This window comes from Anomaloglossus baeobatrachus, chromosome 9 (assembly GCF_048569485.1).
Source record: "Anomaloglossus baeobatrachus isolate aAnoBae1 chromosome 9, aAnoBae1.hap1, whole genome shotgun sequence".
Lineage (NCBI taxonomy): Eukaryota > Metazoa > Chordata > Amphibia > Anura > Aromobatidae > Anomaloglossus > Anomaloglossus baeobatrachus.
This window is the reverse complement of record NC_134361.1, coordinates 109,343,944-109,365,187: the sequence shown is the minus strand read 5'-3', so window position 1 is coordinate 109,365,187 and position 21,244 is coordinate 109,343,944. Positions and strand designations below refer to the sequence as shown.

General features: G+C 44.3%; 1 protein-coding gene across 2 annotated transcripts in view; it reads left to right on the top strand.

Moving 5' to 3' along the window:
• COL4A6 (collagen type IV alpha 6 chain) overlaps nt 1–21,244 on the top strand; it is a 426,839-nt gene that overhangs the window by 306,786 nt on the left and 98,809 nt on the right. For both annotated transcript variants that reach the window (XM_075323930.1, XM_075323929.1), the window contains exons 16-21: nt 431–475; nt 3,891–3,944; nt 4,034–4,103; nt 5,741–5,851; nt 7,997–8,137; nt 20,732–20,830. In XM_075323930.1, coding sequence (XP_075180045.1) covers nt 431–475; nt 3,891–3,944; nt 4,034–4,103; nt 5,741–5,851; nt 7,997–8,137; nt 20,732–20,830 — 520 coding nt within the window. The remainder of the gene's footprint in view (nt 1–430; nt 476–3,890; nt 3,945–4,033; nt 4,104–5,740; nt 5,852–7,996; nt 8,138–20,731; nt 20,831–21,244) is intronic.

The window sequence follows — 21,244 nt, the reverse complement described above, 5'->3', positions numbered from 1 at the left end:
TGGCCACCACAGAAATCAGTGTGACTAGCATGGACAGTGATGTCTCATAATCCTGTATACTTATATTTATAGCTATATATTCTTCCAGATGACCTAAACTAGTCAACTTAGATTTACGCCTTCTTAAGAAGAAAATAGATGCAAACCTTGTCTCATGTTAAGAGAAAGAATCTAAAGCAATTACCAATTCTTACTAGTAGAGATAGGAAATGAGATCAATCTATCTTCAGATCTGCAGCATTGCAATGTTATGTGATGCTGCTGTATGTCTGAAATTAAAAATAATGCCACATGGGTGATACTATCCATTCAGTGCAGGGTCCCATGTGCAATGTTCAGTGATTTGCAAAAATAGAAGGACCAGCACAAGACCCATCCGCTGCCAGATCACCATCACTGCCTCATTTCTAACCATTATTATTTCTTCTAGGGCTCTCCAGGTGACGACGGTTTAAGTGGATTTCCTGGAAACAAGGTAGTGTATACAAATCACTGAGAAATGTGAATGTGTCCACTACACATAGGTGGGATCTTTGTAGAGAACATCTAATGATGATTTCGTGCAAGGGTAATCAAGAGAATATAAGTAGATGTAAAAAACACAGTGTATCTAATAGAAGTGGGAAAATAAAGACATCATGAGAATTTTCTCATCGACTCCCAGAATCTATGATTGCTGCCATTCAGGAGACTCAAGAAACTGAACTGGGCAGACTGGGATCATGCACACTGCGTTGTTTTTTCCGCCTTTTTTCATGCATTTTTTTTCTTGCAGATTTTAATCAATACTGCAAGGAAAAACATATCCCAGCAAAGTCTATGAGAATCCTGACTTCCTGTGCACATGTTGCAGATTTTTTCGCATTACAGGGACCCAATCGCCAGGGAGAGATAAGCGATCCCTCTCCCTGCCTCGTGAATGCTGCGATCACAATTGATCGTAGCATTTAGGGGGTTAAAGTGCCGGAAACGACGTGGGCACTGCTCTTGGCAGTGAGAGCCGGTTCTCAGCTGTAATATCAGCCGGAGGCTCGGCAGCGATCTCGGGGTACAGCGCAGGAACCCCCACAATCGACATGACGTAAAAAAAACCCATGAAAAATGCATGGAAAAAAATGCGATAAAAAAGCGTGTTTTTTTCTGCTGTATTTTTCCTGCTAAAACATGCAGTTTTGTGTACAGAAAATCTGCACACAAATCTGCTACGTGTGCGCATAGCCATAAAGGGCTTAATGAACGATTTCACTCTGAATGCTAAATCCAATTGTTAGTGTATCAATATACTGGAATAGGGCCATCTAAATTTGGGGCCAACTAAAATGACCAAAAAGTACCAAATGCTGTCTGTAAAGTGAACTAAGTAACTTTTCTGAATATACTGAATAAGGCTACTTTCACACATCCGACTGCAGCAGTGCGGCACAATCTGGCGCTCTGCTGAAAAAACGAAACCGTTTTTTTTTGCCGCCGGTTTCGTTTTTTCCAGCATTGACTTGCATTGGCGCCGTATTGTGCCGCATGGGCTTGCGTTCCGTCCGGTTTTTGCCGCATGCGGCAGATTTAGCCGATGCGGCGGCCGGATGGAACGTTCCCTGGCACGTTTTTTGCTCCGGCAAAAAAAACGTATCGCGCCGCATCCGGCCGCTGCGGCGCATTTTTCAATGCATGCCTATGGACGCCGGATGCGGCGCAATGCGGCAAAAAACGCATCCGGCCGCCGCATGTGGTTTCTTCCATTGCGCATGCTCAGTAGCGTGCCACAACCGGAGAAAAACGGACGGGCCGCATGTAAAAACTTATGCAAAGGATGCGGTGTTTTTGCCGCATCCGTTGCATAGGTTTCACAGCCGGATTGAGCCGCACTGCTCAAACCGGATGTGTGAAAGTAGCCTTACACTATTTTATGCCATTGTATAACTTGTATCCCACATTTTTCACCAGTTTTCCCCCTTTCACCGGCTCTATCTCCAATTTTCCGTTCTCTCTGAGCTAGTGGGAGGAGATTAGCACACACAGACATGAAGGATACCTGCTGTTTTTATCTATGTAGAACATGTTCAGAGCGGCAACAGCATGGAGCACAATATACAGCAGTATTGAGCTGTGTGGCTGTGAATCCAGCACTGTACTGATGACTAGTAGCTGCTCGAAGCATCAACACAAGTCTGTATGACTCACTATGCTGAGTTCTTTTCACTCCCTCGCCTCCCCACCCCCACCTATCAATAGAATATTATAGGCTATGTATCCTGAAACCTCACTGTTCTTGCAATGTGTTCTGTCTGGACCATGATAGAGTTGAACTGTGTTTTTTCTCAAAGTGGATGATCAGTTAAGGATGCACAGGGGAGGAATAGAAATGGCTCATGAGGGGAGAAAGAAGCAACTTTCTCTGATAATAATTGTTACAAAGTTTCTTACAATCACTTGCCTTATTGATTTCTGCAAAGTTTGTTGGATCAACAGTAACCATTTAACAGAAATGCTTAAAACACAAAACTGTATAATGAATCATTGTGGGTAAAGTGTAGGTAAATATTAAAACAAATAATTAGGCAAAATTAAATAATAAACATGAATTAAAATCACCTTTGTCAGTTTCCCATGCAGTTTTTAAGGGGGTTTTCCAGGAATGGGATAAAATGGCCCCATCACATAATTCAAACAGCATCTCATCCTAGTCATGTGTCAGCATGGGTTACAAGTCTAAGTAATACAGCTCCCGAGACCTGTGGTATGAAAAGAAATAAATGTTCATCTTGCTGAATGAGCACAAAGGATTTTTTTCTCCAGACTCAGCCCTCTGTGCACACCCAGCAAACAGAAGATTTATTTCTTCTCTTGTCACAGCCCTGCTCCTGTCCCTGCTAACTAGTATGAGTATGAGTGTTTACAATGCTGCTTTTCTGTTACTTTGAGGCACAGGTCAGCCGTCCTGACTCATGAATAGGACAGGCTGCTGTTTGAATTATGTGACGGGGGCTATTTTATTATATTCTTGCAGAACCTCTTTAATTTCTCCTTTCATGAAAACAACAGCTACATGATCATACACAATACAACAAAAACATTATATATACAAGACCATATGGAGCCAGTTTCATTTTTATGTGTAGGAAAAAGAGCCCTTTTAGAGACAACATCCATTTACTTCCCCCTTTCTCACCCATAAAAGTAATGGTAGCCAAGCACAAAAGCGCATTACCCTTTCTGCGAAATTAGTAGATATTACTTGCGGTCGGTCCTCTGTAACACTACATTAAGCACACTGATAAATAAGATAAATCAAATATTTTTCATTTTTTATGTTCTTTTGGTCTGCTGTCCTGATGAAGAGGGCTGAGTCCCTTGAAACGCGTTGACCTGTACCTACATAGAATAAAAAAGACATAAATTAAATCCATACGAACATTGTGGTGTGAGCGCGGCAAAAATCCCATTTTCTCCTGTATACCTGAATATGCTACCAAATTGTAATAGTGCCCTCTGTCTGCCTCCACATGATATTTCTGCTCTCACACAGTAATAGTGCCCTCTTTATGTCCCCACATGTTAACGATGCTCCCTTCTGAGCTTACATATCATAATAATGCCCCCTATGTGTCCCCACATGGTAAAAGTGTCCTCTTTGTGCATTCATATGGCAATAGTGCCCATTTAGTGTCTCCATAGAATACCTCCATGTTATGACATATGGTCCCCCATAGTCCCCCTCTCATGCTCCGTAGTCCCCACACTATCCCCCTTATACAGTCTTATAGATGTAGATACAATTCAATCCAACAAAGTTCACAGGTCTCATTTTAACAACAAGTTTGGGTGAACCGGCAAAGTCTTGCCCATGATCTTATGTGTAAAGAATGAAGTACTCATGTGTTTTGTTGCCATAGGGTCAGCCTGGTTTTCCTGGTGTCCCAGGACTTGAAGGTTTTCAAGGCATGAAGGTAATACCAACCTACTACTATATCTACTATTCATATTTATCTATTCCCTGATAGTTTAATGCATTAATTATCATTTCTCCTTGTGTTAGGGTGAACAAGGAGACATAGGTTTTCCGGGAAGTCCAGTATATGTTAATAATGGTGGTGCAGCTTTCCCAGGTAACACTCTTCTCTGTTTTTTTTTCTTTAATGAAGATGATATAACCTGGTAATGGATGCATTAAGATTAGTACAGAAGCCTATAGCATTGTTGGTAATGCAGCGCTCCAGGGCCTCAGGGCTCACCCGTCACCAGTATTTGGGGTTGCTGTAACTGGCCTGACCCGGCTCCATGGCCCCGTCGGTGTCATTAAAGAAGGGTGCAGGGTGTCCCGGTACTGGGGGATGGGGGTTTGCTTTGCAGCGCCACCCATGATGCGCGGCCAGGGATTCAGCCGCCGCTGATGTGGCTCTCCCCCAGGGCTGATGTTGACGCAGCTCAGGTAGTCCAGCTCCCCACAGGTGGAGCGAGCTCCAGGGAGAAACAGTGGCAACGGGGGAGAAGGCCCGTTGGCGCCGAAGCATGGGGCGACGGTAATAAGGGACCGAGGCAATGGTTGCGGATCCATGTGTTTTACTCACAGTACTTTTGATGCTGCCCTCAGGGTACCAGTCACTGCCATGCTGGGCCCCAGCCGATCCCGGATGAATCAGAGGTCACCACCGGTGTTATGGAGCGTGTGAGACCTCCCCCCTCTGCGCTGACACGCGGCTCCCTGTGGCCTGAAGCAATTTGGAGACTCCGTCGTCGGTGTTAAGTGTCCCGTATGTAGGTGACGCAGGTCCGATGTGGGGTCCAGCTGCAGCCCTGACCTCGGATCCTATATATGTCACTGTGCAATGACAATGGGTAGTGGGCGATGGGACTTGATATCCCCTTCCTCTGAAAAATTTCTTAGAGTCCGTGAAGGTTTCCCTAACTGAGGGCTCTGCACCCCGACTGCGCTGGCACTGTGGGAACGGTTAGGCTCAACCTCAGCTACCATATTCTCCTCTGTCTCACCAGCTGCACTCGGTCGTCTCCTGCTTCTCTCTGTCCTCCCGGTCTCTTCCAGTCTGCCCGGTCAAAGCTACAGAAGCTCTTAAGCACTCTCTATAGCAGCCGTGGTACTATAAGTCCCATGATGTTCTGGCACTTTCTCCTTTCCCGAGATAGCTCTGAAGCACACATCCCAGGCGGTCTCCCTGAGGGGAGCTGGGTCACACATCCCCAGGAACCTGATGTTGCTTCTCTGTCCCAGATTGATCTGACTAGAAACTGTTTGTGTGTGCTCACTACCTCTGGCAGCCCCCACCTTTGGGATGATTAATTGGTGGTTGCCCAGCAACCAGGAACTCCCCAAGCTGTCTGGCTTCCTGTGTAACGGAGTGTTTATGCAAGTAATGAGCTCAGGATGTGTGTAAGCTCCGAACACCAGTGGTTAACCTCTTCTTACCTTGATCAGTACTGCACCTTAGACAGATGCAGAAGCCTGTGGCAGCTGAGGCCTCAGGGGCGCCACATTAACATATTGTAGAAATGTTATTGATAGTATTTTCTGCACCTTTTCAGCATCTGTAGTCCCAAAGTGACCCCAGTGCCTTAAAGCTTTCCAATATTTGTCCTGCCGTCACCAATGATAGAGATCTGATCGAAGGATAACCACTTATAACTTTTATATACCGACAAGATAACAGATCTTACAAATCAAACATTAATCCTGTTATTTAACAGCTTATTGCACAGATGATTGACTTTCTCATATACCTCATGTTAGGTCCTCCTGGGGATCCGGGTCCTCCTGGATTTGAAGGCATGCCAGGGGATGATGGGATAAGTGGTCCTCCAGGTCCTCCTGGGCCACCTGGGTTTCCAGCATTTGGAAGAGGTAAGAAATGTTATGAAGACAATGCAGTTGCCATGCATATATCCATTGGTGTATTATACTATTGTTTATCTATCTTCTATCCCTTTTTGTGCCATCTGACTCACAACATGTTATCTATCAAGAAAAGCTCGAACATCAGCCACTATTGCAATATTGCAATGAACCATGAGTCCGGATCTGGAAACTCATTCATTATATAAGTCTTGTCCAATTAATAGGGGATCAAATAATACATGTTTGAAAAGCAGAAGCAGCTCTTACCAAAATGCCCTATCTATACCACTGGGTTCTTGGGAAGGGGGATCTGTAGAGGGCTGTTTGAGAGGAGCATAGGTTGAGCTTGCACTCCTTTGTTTTTATTGATTGGGTCTGCCAGAGATAGCCAAGTACAGTGATCTGTTTTTTAGCCAATCCTACAGACTCTGAATGGAGAAGATCAATGAGGGTCATAATCTTACAGATTACAGGTACTAGATATTGTGACGGGACATTGGTCCAGGGAACTGGCTTCATTGCCGTCAGGAAGGAATTTTTGCCCAAATATTGGGCAATTAGAATCTGTCTCATGGCATTTTTGACTTCCTCTGGGTCAACTTGTTAAGTTGTACGATGAACCTGATGGACCTATATCTACTTCCAACCTCAAAAACTATGAAATTTTGAAACCAGCAGATCCCAGTGATCAATATGTTATCACCTATCCTGTGGAGGATAACTTAGTGTTTTTTGGGAAAACCCGTTTAATTGGATCCCACACTAGCTTAGAGAGGGGATCTAAGTGAGAAATCAACCTGTTTGATTTCCATACGTTTAGGGCATAGACACAGAGCTGGTCTTGATGTGACAACCCCTTTTAAAGGTTGTACATAATTTTAAAGTTGGTATATAGAGTATGTGTACATAACAGATTTGCCTATATCAGATTATTCTAAAGGGCCAAACCAAACTCTGTTTTGACCTTAAACAAAGAGGGAATTATGGGAGATTTTGGCTGTGAAGCATTGAGTATTATGAATCCAGGTGTGAACTATAATTCAAGTTGGAAATAATAAGGGCCAGATTAGTACCAGCCCACTACTGACCATGGATTGTTAGACCTCCATATATCTATTTTAAACCCGATCCCTGTCCCTCTGGGTTTTGAAAAAGGGTTAATCTATTAACTTTCTGCTAAGTAGCAACCAGAATGACTACCATTACAGATCCCACATGGATGGTCTCCCAATATTCCAAGACTTTTGGAGTTTTATAGCATTAGTGATATATCAAGTAAGCATATTTGCAATTTTGGACTATTCGAAAACTGGGTGAAAATACTTTTACAAACTGTAAAGGCAGCCATATACGTTCTCACACAGCTTTGTGGCATTAATTATGATGAATTTCTCAGCCACAAATTACCTCACCCTCTACATGACGGGCTGGCAATGTGTAAAAAATTCAAAAGTCACAATATTTTTGTACAACTACAAGTTGTATAAAATGTGTGCGACATTTTTACATCAGAATTCTGTCGAAAACTGTTTGGAGAAGTGACCCATAAGAGGGGTTGTCCCATGCACAAGATTCATTTTAATCAAAAGATCTTGGAATAATAATAATTTCCACAATTGGATGTGTTTAAGAAAAATGTTCCTGTGGTGAGATAATCTTATATATGTGCCGCTGCTATGTACTGTGTAATGGCTGTGTCTGATCATTCCACATCTCCTAGGGAGGGGAGAACACAAAAGAGTATACAGACATTACAGCATGGGATCGCAATTTATTCTTTTTATGAAGTAAAACATTTTTTAAAAACAGGTAAGGAAATGTTTTACCTCACAAAAGGAATCAGCTATTATTCTGTCCTGTAATATCTGTATACTTTTTTACCTCCTCCCCAGCCCAGGAGCTGCGGTATGATCAGACCATGTCCCTGTACGGTCAGACACGGCCATTACACCGTACACAGCAGGGGCACATATATAGGATTATCTCAGCATAGGAACATCATTTTTAAATGCTTCCAATTGTGGAACTTATTATTATTATTCCAAGATCTATTGATTGTAATCAACTTTGGAATTAACTTTGTTATTGGGAAAACCCCTTTAATGTTTTTTTACAGTTTCATCTTTTAAATGTGGGTTTCTACTTTCTCAGGTTTTCCTGGTTTACCTGGATTTCAAGGTGTTCAGGGGGCTAAAGGGGAAAGGGGAGACCAAGGAAGACCTGCTTATGGGCAGCAAGGGACCCCAGGAAGAGATGGCCCAGCAGGTCCACCTGGACCCCCAGGACTACCAGGTAACATTTGTCTGAATGTGCAAGAATTCCAACACCATGCCACTCATCAAGATGAGCTGGTAATTTGCTTTCCGTAGTTGATTCTGTATTAGCTGATCAAAAACTGAATATGTAGTTTATTTCACACAGCTTCTTGATAATGTTGTATTTAATGTGAGTTATTTGCATTAAATTTGGTCAAACAAACATACAGGCAGGAATGTATTATAAGGAAAACTTTAACATCAGTATTATTTGTGGCTGTGTTGCCTTTATTTATTCCAAACAAATCAAAGTGTCATGCAATGTGTAATTACTGTGACATATTTTTACATAAAAAGCTTCTGTCTAGAGTTGTTTTCTCCAATTTTTACTACAACCACCTTCTGGAGTGTGAAATGCAGTTTTTAAAAAGTTGCAATTCATAAATGTGGCTTAGATCTAGCTAAGTAACTACTAGTGATGAGCGGGCACTGCCATGCTCGGGTGCTCAATGCTCATAACAAGCATTTGACACTCAGATGGGTTTGACTATTTTACCGAGTGTATTGGAAGTCAATGGGGAACTCAAGCATTTTTCATGGAAAATCTTCCAGAAAAATGCTTTAGTTCCCTATTGACTTATACTCGGTAAACAAGTGTAACGCCTGCCTGGATCAACGGACTCAGACGGGCTGTAATGGACAGACTAGAGGGAAGCCACTCACCAAGCAGGACCCCCAGAACCCTGAAACCCTTTAACCCCTATACAGTGATTTGGATTTACACAGGGCCCTGGAGATCACTACCTGTGGAAGGCTGCAGTCCGATGAGAGTAGTAGTCAGGCAGGGTCAAACCAGGAATAGTAGAACAGGGACAGAATCGGCAGACAAGGACGTAATCAGAAAACGGAGCAGAGGTCGAATCCGGATCGGGCAGCAAGGTACAAAAACAGCAGGCAGAAGGGTAGTCAGAAAACACGCAGAAGTCAGCACACAGGAATCACAAAACAGAATAGGGCGGACCAGGAGCCAGGAAATCAGAACTATCTCTGGCAGTGGTCATGTGACAGGAGGGGGAATAAGAAGGGTGTGGTGTCTTCCTATTGGCTGTAGCTGAACGCTGGCAACTTCAGGTGGAAGATACACGCCACCCACAGTCAGCCAGCGGTACTGCAGATCCCAAGATAACCCCGCCCAGTGGATGTTCGGAGCCTGCGCCCACCGGTGCCGCTTGCATCGACTCCTCTCCCATCACCAGCACCATCCACGGCAGGAACACGGCGTCGCCTGGCGATCGGAGCAGAAGTCGCTGGAGCAGACTCCGGCGGTGACGTAACAACAAGTCAAGCCTGTCTGAGCATCAAAATTATCATTCCGAATACCAAGCAGCCTAGCATGGCAGTGCTCACTCATCACTATTAGTTAACCATGCCCACTTTTCCACCAATATTTCAAAAATTCGTATTAGTTACATAAATTCACAGTCACAATTTTTCGGTCATGAAAAAAAGTGGGCAAAAAATGTTCAACTTTTCAAGACAAAAACTGTTGTGGAAGTCATCTACTTAGACAACCCCTTCTCAATCCCTATGTTTTCTCCTTGTAAAATAATAACACTAAGGGTGCGCTCACATGAGCCGTATGACTCGCATGAGCATCGGATCCCATCACCCGGAACAGCCGCACATTCTCCTGACAGGAGTGGGTCGGCTGCATATATTTCTATGCAGCTGAGACGCTGTTGCAATCCGATACTCGTGCGAGTCATACGGCTTGTGTGAGTGCACCCATATAGTCACCTCTGATGTTGGTGTCATTCCTGCAGTGTCCCTCATGGCTATCCCAGAGCAATGTCACACGATCCCTGTGGAAATCAGCAGTCACGTCACTGTCACCTCCTTCAGACAAATCAGACACATCCAGATAAACCCATAGAGCAGCCTCAGCCCTGAATTAATCCGAATGTCAATGACATCCAAAGGAGGGGACAATAAGTGTCCGTGAATTGGCCACAGGGATCGCGTGACATAACAGTATGACATGAGCTCTGGGAGAGCCAGTGTCAATACTGTTGGAATGGTGCAGGCCCCACAGGTGAGTGTGTTACTATTTTACAAGGGTGAAACATAGGGGTTGAAAAGGAATTGTCCGAGTAGTGGACAACCCCTTCAACACAGTCCACTTATAGACTCTGAAGACATCTCATATTTACATATATATATATATATATATATACAGTACAGACCAAAAGTTTGGACACCTTCTCATTCAAAGAGTTTTCTTTATTTTCATGACTCTGAAAATTGTAGATTCACAATGAAGGCATCAAAACTATGAATTAACACATGTGGAATGAAATACTTAACAAAAGGTGTGAAACTGAAACTATGTCTTATATTTTAGGTTCTTCAAAGTAGCCATCTTTTGCTTTGATTACTGCTTTGCACACTCGTGGCATTCTCTTGATCAGCTTCAAGAGGTAGTCACCGGTAGTCACATGTTTGCCCTGTCAGGTTTAATAAGTGGGTTTTCTTGCCTTAAAAATGGGGGTGGGACCATCAGTTGTGTTGTGCAGATGTCTGGTAGATACACAGCTGATAGTCCTACTGAATAGACTGATAGAATTTGTATTATGGCAAGAAAAAAGCAGCTAAGTAAAGAAAAAGGAGTGGTCATCATTACTTTAAGAAATGAAGGTCAGGCAGTCCGAAAAATTGGGAAAACTTTGAAAGTGTCCCCAAGTGCAGTGGCAAAAACCATCAAATGCTACAAAGAAACTGGCTCACATGAGGACCGCCCCAGGAATGGAAGACCAAGAGTCACCTATGCTGCGGAGGATAACCTTATCCGATTCACCAGCCTCAGAAATCGCAGATTAACAGCAGCTCAGATTAGAGACCAGGTCAATGCCGCACAGAGTTCTAGCAGCAGACACATCTCTAGAACAACTATTAATAGAAGACTTTGTGCAGCAGGCCTTCATGGTAAAATAGCTGCTAGGAAACCACTGCTAAGGACAGGCAACAAGCAGAAGAGACTTGTTTAAGCTAAAGAACACAAGGAATGGATATTAGACCAGTGGAAATCTGTGCTTTGGTCTGATTAGTCCAAATTTGAGAACTTTGGATCCAACCACCGTGTGTTTGTGCGACGCAGAAAAGGTGAACGGATGGACTCTACATGCCTGTTTCCCACCGTGAAGCATGGAGGAGGAGGTGTGATGGTCTGGGGGGTGTTTTTCTGGTGATACTGTAGGGAATTTATTCAAAATTGAAGGCATACTGAACCAGCATGGCTACCACAGCATCTTACAGCGGCGTGCTATTCCATCCGGTTTGAGTTTAGTTGGACCATCATTTATTTTTCAACAGGACAATGACCTCATACACACCTCCAGGCTGTGTAAGGGCTATTTGAGTAAGAAGGAGAGTGATGGGTTGCTACACCAGATGACCTAGCCTCCACAGTCACCAGACCTGAACCCAATCGAGATGGTTTGGGGTGAGCTGGGCCGCAGAGTGAAGGCAAAAGGGCCAACAAGTGCTAAGCATCTCTGGGAACTCCTTCAAGACTGTTGGAAAACCATTTGCGGTGACTACCTCTTAAATCTCATCAAGAGAATGCCAAGAGTGTGCAAAGCAGTAATCAAAGCAAAAGGTGGCTACTTGGAAGAACCTAGAATATAAGACATATTTTCAGTTGTTTCACACTTTGTTGTTAATTATTTTATTCCACATGTGTTAATTCATAGTTTTGCTGCCTTCAATGTGAATCTACAATTTCCAGAGTCACTCTTTGAATGAGAAGGTGTGTCCAAAGTTTTGGTCTGTACTGTATATATTGTATATATATAACACTATGTAATAAACTATCTAAGTGGCAAAAAACAGTTTTCAACAAAAACATACTAAATAACATTTGTGCAGCCTATGAATTTGTTGTAAGAAATAGAATTGCCTCCATCAGATCCTCCTTCGCAGATGATCTCAAATCTGACCTAATAATTTTAAGGCTAGAGAACAACCTCTCTACTAGAACTTGGGTTGGAGGCAAAGCCGTAACCACATGGGCAACATCTCTAACAATTTCCAGGTATAAAGGAATTGCCTCATGCACAGTCAGTTTTGATGAACGGTTGAATTTTTCTATTTCTTTGAGAGCAAGTGAAAAATTTTGCTGAAATATGGTCAATCTGCTGCTATAGGAGACAGAGTGAAATCTTTTTCCTTACGGCAACACTTTGCCTGCTCCATGTTATCCAAATACTTGTCAAAGTTAAACTCCTCATCTGATGAGGATGAAGATATGGCAGCAGTAGCACTGTCAGGACCCAAGTCTCCTTGCGTCTGGCAGTCCTGTAGGCCACTCATTCTAACAGCTACCTCAGTCAGAGCTTCTTTTCCTTTAGTAAGCCATTGATCATCAAGCAGTATACGATGACTTGGGTCCACATAAACAGCTGCCAGAAGAATTTTATTTTCCAATAGCTGTGTCTCTCTCCGTTTCATTGACGGAGAAATGTCATCTGTGATTGAACCTCCTGTTTGGGACAGGCAAAATAGCAAGTTCTTCCACTCCCTTATGGAAATGCCAGGAGTTAAATCCTCAGCTTGTAATTTTTTAGTCACGGTGAAAGGGTGATTAAGCAATTCCTTCAATTCAGCCACCTGTGTCCATTCACCTTCATTTAGGGTTACCTGAGGGTTCACCATATCTATAAGAAACGGTTTTAGTTCAAGCATTCGCTCAATCATTAAATATGTGCTGCTCCACCAAGTGGCTTGATTGCAGTTGCCCCTTTTCCAGCACGTCTCTTCAAGATGGAATTAATTTTAGAGGTTCTGGCAGCAATAACCAATTTCCTCACTTTTCCAATCGGATTTCTAGCATGTCCCTCTTGCAGACTCTTATTCCCAGCTGCACCGTGTGCGCAACACAGCGTATTGGATGAATATGAAAGTGTTTTGAAGCAGCTTCAACAAGATCATCTAATTCTAAAGAATCATTTTGCTGTTCTTCTGTTGTAATATCTGTTTGTTCCTCAGTTACATGAACAGCACTGTGGCCTTCCATCTCACACATACTGAATCCGAAATTTTCTTCTAGTTGTTGTTCATTACTCTCATTCATCAGTTTAATTGAAGCATTGTCCACTACAAGAGCAAGAACCTGTTCTTTTTTGAGTTTGTAATCTTACAGAACTTTTTCCACTAAGGCCTGGAGAAACTGGCTGGTGTGATGAGCTTTAGTATCTTTTACTGCCAGTGTCTTGGTAACAATTTCTTTGTTGTCTCAAACATATCGAACATTGATGGCAAAATAGTTCACTCTGTGACATGTACAGGCATCCATTTTAAGGCTGGAGTCATACTAGCGTATGGCATGCGATGCGAGAGCATCGGGTGCGATATGCCAATGACCCCCGGCTCAGGCTCTGCTGCGTGCGTGAGCTGAGTGTCACGCGACTGTGACCTGATCTTGCAATCGGGTCACAGCTGTGAAGCTGAGGGCGGGCGCTGTGGACGAGAGAGAGTGGTTAATCCCCCCATCTCCTCCATTGTCAGCCTGTGCGTATATCGCACTGCTCTGGGATAACATCTGAATGCAGTCCGATATTTCTCTGGCACCCATTCACTTGAATGAGTGCGAGTGATACGGCTCTCACAGAAAATCGCAGCATGTTGCTACTTTTCCAGATTCTGGATGCGAGAAAAGCTGACCAACTTCTCTCCCTCATTGACTAACATTGGTCAGAGTGCAATGCGAGATTTTCTCGCATTGCACTCGTCCGTTTTTCTCGGTCGTGTGAGTGTACCCTAAGAAACATGAAGTGTCTTTTGAGAGTCTTTTTAAGATCTTCCTTTTGTTTAAGGGCTTGTTCAATTCTTCAATCACTAATTTTCTAATACTTTCTCTTTCCAGACAAACACCAAGTTTGCGGGCCATTTCTCCATTAAAAGCTGTAAAAGCTGGTCATGCAAATAATGATAATGGTACACCGTCCTTCACAACAAGCTGTATGAGCTGTCTTTTAAACATATCTGCTGTCATTGTTACAGTAACTTTTTCACTTACAAAATACCTTGTTAAGGATGTTTGAGATGCTCTTTCCTCCACCTTTGTCTGGCAGAAAGTGCTGGGTTTCTTGGTGCTGCTGTTATCTTTCTCAGTCACAGCTTTTAAAACGTCTGGGTGGAAGTGTTGTAAATGTCTTTTTAGACTGGAAGATCTTGTAGGAGCTTTTTTTATCACTGCCTGAGTATGCACTGATTTTGGCATCACAGCATTTGTTTTCATCTGGGTCACTTGTCATACATTGACACACACAATATTTTTCATCTTGAGTAACTGTGAAATGCTCAAATACAGCTGACTTCATAGGGAGCTTCTTAGACATTTTGTAATCATATAAATTCACTCTCAAAATAATTTTGCCCTATAAAAAAATAATGTATATTATAATTCCAGCAAGAACAGGGAACCATGTACAGTGGGGAAAATAAGTATTTGATACATTGACAATTTTGCAAGTTTTCCCAAAAAGAAATGGAGAGGTCTGTAATTGTACACTTCACCTGTGAGAGACAGAATCTAAAAAAAAATCCAGAAAATCACATTGTATGATTTAAATAATTTGCATTTTATTGCATGAAAAAAATATGTATTTGATACAATAGAAAAACAGAACTTAATATTTGGTAAAGAAACCTTTGTTTGCAATTACAGAGGTCAGACGTTTCCTGTAGATTCTGTTTCTCTCAGTTGAAGTGTACCTATGATAAAAATCTCAGACCTCTCCATTCTTTGTAGTTGGGAATCGACAGTGTATCATGTACTTATTTTCCCCACTGTATAATTTTAGCTAGAAATAAAACAAACTTTGCATAAATCAATAGTACAGATGACAAAAATAAAGTGTGTAAAATATGTCATTAGATAGCTTTACTCTGAATTTCCAATCTCAGGCTTTTCTTAGGTACAGCTCACTAAATGTTTCACATCAGATTGCTTCAGTCTATGAAGAGGAGAGGAGGGAGGGAGCAAGTTTGTTGTGTATCATACTCCAGGAACAAAGAAACTGATAACAGAGATAATAACGTGATGTTTTGGCTTCTATACAAGTCCTCATATAAGTCCTCATCAATCCTGTTGCTGTATTTTCCCTGTATATTGTATGTATATTGTATAGAACAGAGGGCTCAAACACGCGGCCCTTGAGGCTGCTTTTTGCGGCCCGCAGACGCCGTGATGATTGCAGCTCTAGGCGGGAGGCGGTGCCGGCAGGCAGAGTTTTATAGTACAGTTGAATCCTTTGCAGTGCCACACAGAGGAGCTCTGAGCACTATACCAATTGATGATGGCAAGGAGGTGATGTCGCTGTATGACGCCACCTCCTTGCATCTGATTGGCCGGCAGCAGTCATTGGTATAGTTCTCAGAGCTCCTCTGCGCGGCACCGGAAGAGTTGCGATCGTAACGGGGTCTGCAGGCTGCAAAAATCAGGTATGTGCCCACGATCTGGACCCGCTGTACTATGCTTGTACTGTACAACCCAGCACTCTGGACGCAGCTGAAACATGCTACATCCAAAATGCTGTAAACACTGATCAGCACGCAGCCTAATAGGAGGGAACGGAGGAAAGGTGAGGAGGCAGCACACGTCGCTCTGTGTGACACCCCGGGAACGATGATCCTGCGTCCTGCGTACCTGCGTCCCGCCGGCAATGCTGAAGGAAGGAGGTGGGCGGGATGTTTACATCCCGCTCATCTCCGCCCCTCCGCTTCTATTGGCCGGCAGCTGTGTGATGTCGCAGTGACGCCGAACAACCCACCCCCTTCAGGAAGTGGATGTTCGCCGCCCACAGCGACGTCACTCAGCAGGTAAGTACGTGTGACGGGGGTTTAACGACTTTGTGCGACACGGCAGCGATTTGCCCGTGACGCACAAACGACGGGGGCGGGTACGATCGCTCGTGCGATCGCATGATAGATCGTATCGTGTGACGCCCGCATTAGATCAGGAATAGAACAGACATTTATAGGATATTTCATAACTTTCCCAAATTCCTATGAAAAAATATTCAGCACATTCTGCATTGCACTACTGTCCCCAATTATTAATTATTTTAGGAGTCGGAGTCGGTCCATTTTATTCCGACTCCACCAAAATGAACACCGACTCCGACTCAACAGCCCTGGTGCTGAACTTGCCTTGGTACAAATGTTAGAACATGGAAAGCAAGATGAGGAAAAAGAATGTATCGTTATCACAGACTGAGTTTCTAACATGTCGGTCATTTTCTGTCCATTAGGTTTTTTATTCATTAAATGTGTGTATATGTTCATGTAATGTAGTGTGAGTGTATTAATTAATATACTCACCTACTGCTGCTTTCTTGAGTGTCCGGTGCTGTTATTCTCCTTTGCTCTGTGACGTCATCACCCTGCAAACTGTACACGTCACAATGCACTCTAAGGGTTACTTTGCACGCTGCGACATCGCAAGCCGATGCTGCGATGCCGAGCGCGATAGTCCCCGCCCCCGTCGCAGCTGCGATATCATTGTGATAGCTGCCGTAGCGAATATTATCGCTACGGCTGCTTGACATGCTCTCACCTGCCGTGCGACGTCGCTCTGGCCGGCGACCAGCCTCCTTATTAAGGGGGCGGGTCGTGCGGTGTCACTACGACGTCACACGGCAGGCGGCCAATAGGAGTGGAGGGGAGGAGATGAGCGGGATGTAAACATCCCGCCAACCTCCTTCCTTCCGCATAGCCGACGGGAGCCGCGGTGACGCAGGTAGATGTTCCTCCCTCCTGCGACTTCACACACAGCAATGTGTTCTGCCGTAGGAACGAGGAACAACATCGGACCGTCGCGTCAGCGTAATTATGGAATTCGCCGACGCTACACCGATGTTACGATTACGACGATTTTGCACTCGTTAATCGTATCATCTAGGATTTACACACTACAATGTCGAGAGCGACTCAGGAAGTGCGTCACTTTCGACATGACCCCACCGACATCGCACTTGCGATGTCGTAGTGTGCAAAGTACCCCTAAATGGCTTTTACAATGTAAGTCTATGGAGTATCAGAATGAGGCTCAGAACGAGTTTCCATAGACTTACATTGTAAAAGATACTTCTGGCTCACACGTAGAGCATAGAGGTAGCAATTGTGATGATGTCACTCAGAAGAGGAGCAGCGCTGGACACCGGAGAGAGAAGCGTTAGGTGAGCATATTAACACTCACACTACATTGCATGTATATATACTGTAGACACGTTTAGTGAATAAAAACTTAATGAGAGGTCTTCTTTAAGAACTCATTCAGATCTCAGTTTTTCTCGTATGAGCTCCAGCTGTGCTTGTCACTACTAGAGTTGGGGGATGTGTCACACTTCTGTGCATTTTTTTAGACTGAATCAACTGCACAAAATCAAGGAGACATGTCCATTTTTGATTAGAGTCTCAGATCAAACTTTCCACTGCAAGTTATGGATCCGTGAAAATTTAGACTGCACTCAGATGCCATTTATGTGCTGTCCATTATTCATTGATTATTAATAGGAGAAGCTTGAGAAACCTCCAGCTTTTTTTCATATGAAAAAAATTGACACTGATGGTAAAAGCTAAAAACTGACCAAACTGATGAACTTTGGATCAAGAATGGTGATGTAACTATGACTGTTTTTTGCATACAAGAAAAATCACTGATGTCTGAATGAGCCCTCACATTGCAGATTGTCCTTTTCTTGATCATTACACTTTGCTTCATATAACCAGCCTTAAGCCAGCTTTACACCTTACAATTAGGTATGCGATCTCGTATGCGATGTGACACGCCCAGGTCGCATATGCGATTGAATGAGATTGCACGTAGGTCGTTCATTTGCTGTCACACGAGCGTTAGTAGTCTATGTTAAATTGATCAATTTTGTGTGCGATCCTTTAGATCATGTGTTCTGTGACGTATGCATTGGGCACCCTTTTTTTTTTTTTATTTATTGACTTGACAAGCGTGTGTAATGTGTAGGGATGCGTTTTTACTATGTCATCTGCCATTCAGCTCTGCTACATGGCCGCTGACAGCAGACACAGACAGCCATGTAGCAGCGGTGAATGTTAGTTCACAGCAGACACAGACAGAGCCGCACTGTCAGAATGAACTCGGGTGAACTTCACCCGACTTCATTGTCATGCTGCGGCTCTGTCTGTGTCGCGTCCCGATTAGCGGTCACCTGTGAAGGACTCACCGGTGACCGCTAATCTCCTGAGTAACTGAATTGAGCAGCCCTCTCTCATACTCACCGATCCCCGATCCCCGGCGCTGCACGGCATTCACACTGCTCCGGCGGCTTTTACTATTTTGAAAAAGCCGGCCGCCCATTAAACAATCTCGTATTCCCTGCCTTCTCCGCCCACCGGCGCCTATGATTGGTTACAGTGAGACACGCCCCCACGCTGAGTGACAGGTGTCTCACTGCACCCAATCACAGCAGCCGGTGGGCGTGTCTATACTGTGTAGTGAAATAAATAATTAAATAATTAAAAAAAAACGGCGTGCGGTCCCCCCCAATTTTAAAACCAGCCAGATAAAGCCATACGGCTGAAGGCTGGTATTCTCAGGATGGGGAGCTCCACGTTATGGGGAGCCCCCCAGCCTAACAATATCAGCCAACAGCCGCCCACAATTGCCGCATACATTATATGCGACAGTTCTGGGACTGTACCCGGCTCTTCCCGATTTACCCTGGTGCGTTGGCAAATCGGGGTAATAATGAGTTATTGGCAGCCCATAGCTGCCAATAAGTCCTAGATTAATCATGTCAGGCGTCTGAGACACCCTCCATGATTAATCTGTAAATTACAGTAAATAAACACACACACCCGAAAAAATCCTTTATTAGAAATAAAAAACACACACACATTCCCTGGTTCACCACTTTAATCAGCCCCAAAAAGCCCTCCATGTCCGGCGTACTCCAGGATGATGCAGCGTCGCATCCAGCGCTGCTGCATGGAGGTGACCGGAGCTGCAGCAGACACAGCCGCTCCGGTCACCTCCACGCAGCTAATGAAGACAGCCGCGCGATCAGCTGATCTGTCACTGAGGTTACCCGCTGTCACTGGATCCAGCGGTGGATGCAGCGGTGGCCGCGGGTAACCTCACTGACAGCTCAGCTCATCGCGCTACTCACCTCAGTTGCTGCGTGGAGGTGAGAGGAGCGGCGGTGAGTAGCGCGATGAGCTGAGCTGTCAGTGAGGTTACCCACGGCCACCGCTGCATCCACCGCTGGATCCAGTGACAGCGGGTAACCTCACTGACAGCTCAGCCGATAGCGCGGCTGTCTTCATTTGCTGTGTGGAGGTGACTGGAGCGGCGGTGTATTCTGCAGCTCCGGTCACCTCCATGCAGCAGCGCTGGATGCGACGCTGGACCATCCTGGAGTACGCCGGACATGGAGGGCTTTTTGGGGCTGATTAAAGTGGTGAACCAGGGAATGTGTGTGTGTTTTTTATTTCTAATAAAGGATTTTTTCGGGTGTGTGTTTATTTACTGTAATTTACAGATTAATCATGGAGGGTGTCTCATAGACGCCTGACATGATTAATCTAGGACTTATTGGCAGCTATGGGCTGTCAATAACTCATTATTACCCCGATTTGCCAACGCACCAGGGCAAATCGGGAAGAGCCGGGTACAGTCCCAGAACTGTCACATATAATGTATGCGGCAATTCTGGGCGGCTGTTGGCTGATATTGTTAGGCTGGGGGGCTCCCCATAACGTGGAGCTCCCCATCCTGAGAATACCAGCCTTCAGCCGTATGGCTTTATTTGGCTGGTTTTAAAATTGGGGGGGACCGCACGCCGTTTTTTTTAATTATTTAATTATTTATTTCACTACACAGTATAGACACGCCCACCGGCTGCTGTGATTTGGTGCAGTGTGACACCTGTCACTCAGCGTGGGGGCGTGTCTCACTGTAACCAATCATAGGCGCCGGTGGGCGGGGAAAGCAGGGAATACGAGATTGTTTAATGGGCGGCCGGCTTTTTCAAAACAGTAAAAGCCGCCGGAGCAGTGTGAATGCCGTGCAGAGCCGGGCCGGGGATCGGGGATCGGTGAGTATGAGAGAGGGGGTAAGAGGGATAGACTGACATGGACAGAGAGAGAGGGACAGAGATAGTGACGGACTGACAGAGATTAGTGAATGACAGACATTGTGAGGCGCTTCAGAACGCAGCTTTTCAGCTGCGCTCTGAAGCAGACCTTTTTTAAGCTGCGGTGCAGAGCGCACACCTGCGCACATAGCATCAGACACCAAAATCGTATGAGGGATGTCACACGTTACAATTGACTAGGTTCATACAACAAAACGTCCAATGTATGAGGAATAAACGACGTGTATGCGATCACCGTATTTTCGTTCAATCTTGATCGCACGTAGGTTTCACACGCAAATACGTCACGAACGATGCCGGATGTGCGTCACTTACAACTTGACCCCGACGACGGATTGAAAGATCTATTGAAGTGTGTAAAGCAGGCTTTAGATAGACAATTTCCATTTATCCATATAACTTTGCCTTTACGTTTTTGGGGTTATCATCCTTTTATTTAGGTTTTGGTCCAAGGCCAACCAGCAGGGGTGAGCCTGGGAATCCAGGAGATAATGGATTACAAGGGCCACCAGGAAGAATTGGTCCCAAAGGATATAAAGGTGACTTTTTTCTCTTTCTCACCATCATTAGAAAAGTAAGAGGTAAAGTTTTGTTTGTTTTGTTTAATATGTGAAAATTTCAGTAATTGATCCTCATTGATCAGTATTTACAGATAAGGGTTATGCAACTGCACAAACATAAAAAACATACATTAGAGAAGGGCTGGGAAAGTGACATGTACGTGAAGACTGCCAACACGTTTGCTTTCTGGGAAAGAACATTGGTGCTGGCATAAAGTTTCACCATAAACACCTAAAGCTTCTGAAAAAGTGTGGTCTCTAATGACATAGCACAGATGCCTGGTGACAATGTATGACCATCCGTCAAAAGACTGAAGTTTATTTCCACCTCCAGCACCTTGGCTTACCAACGCTGGCCATGGGAACACCAAAGCAGGGACAACTCCCTGTAGC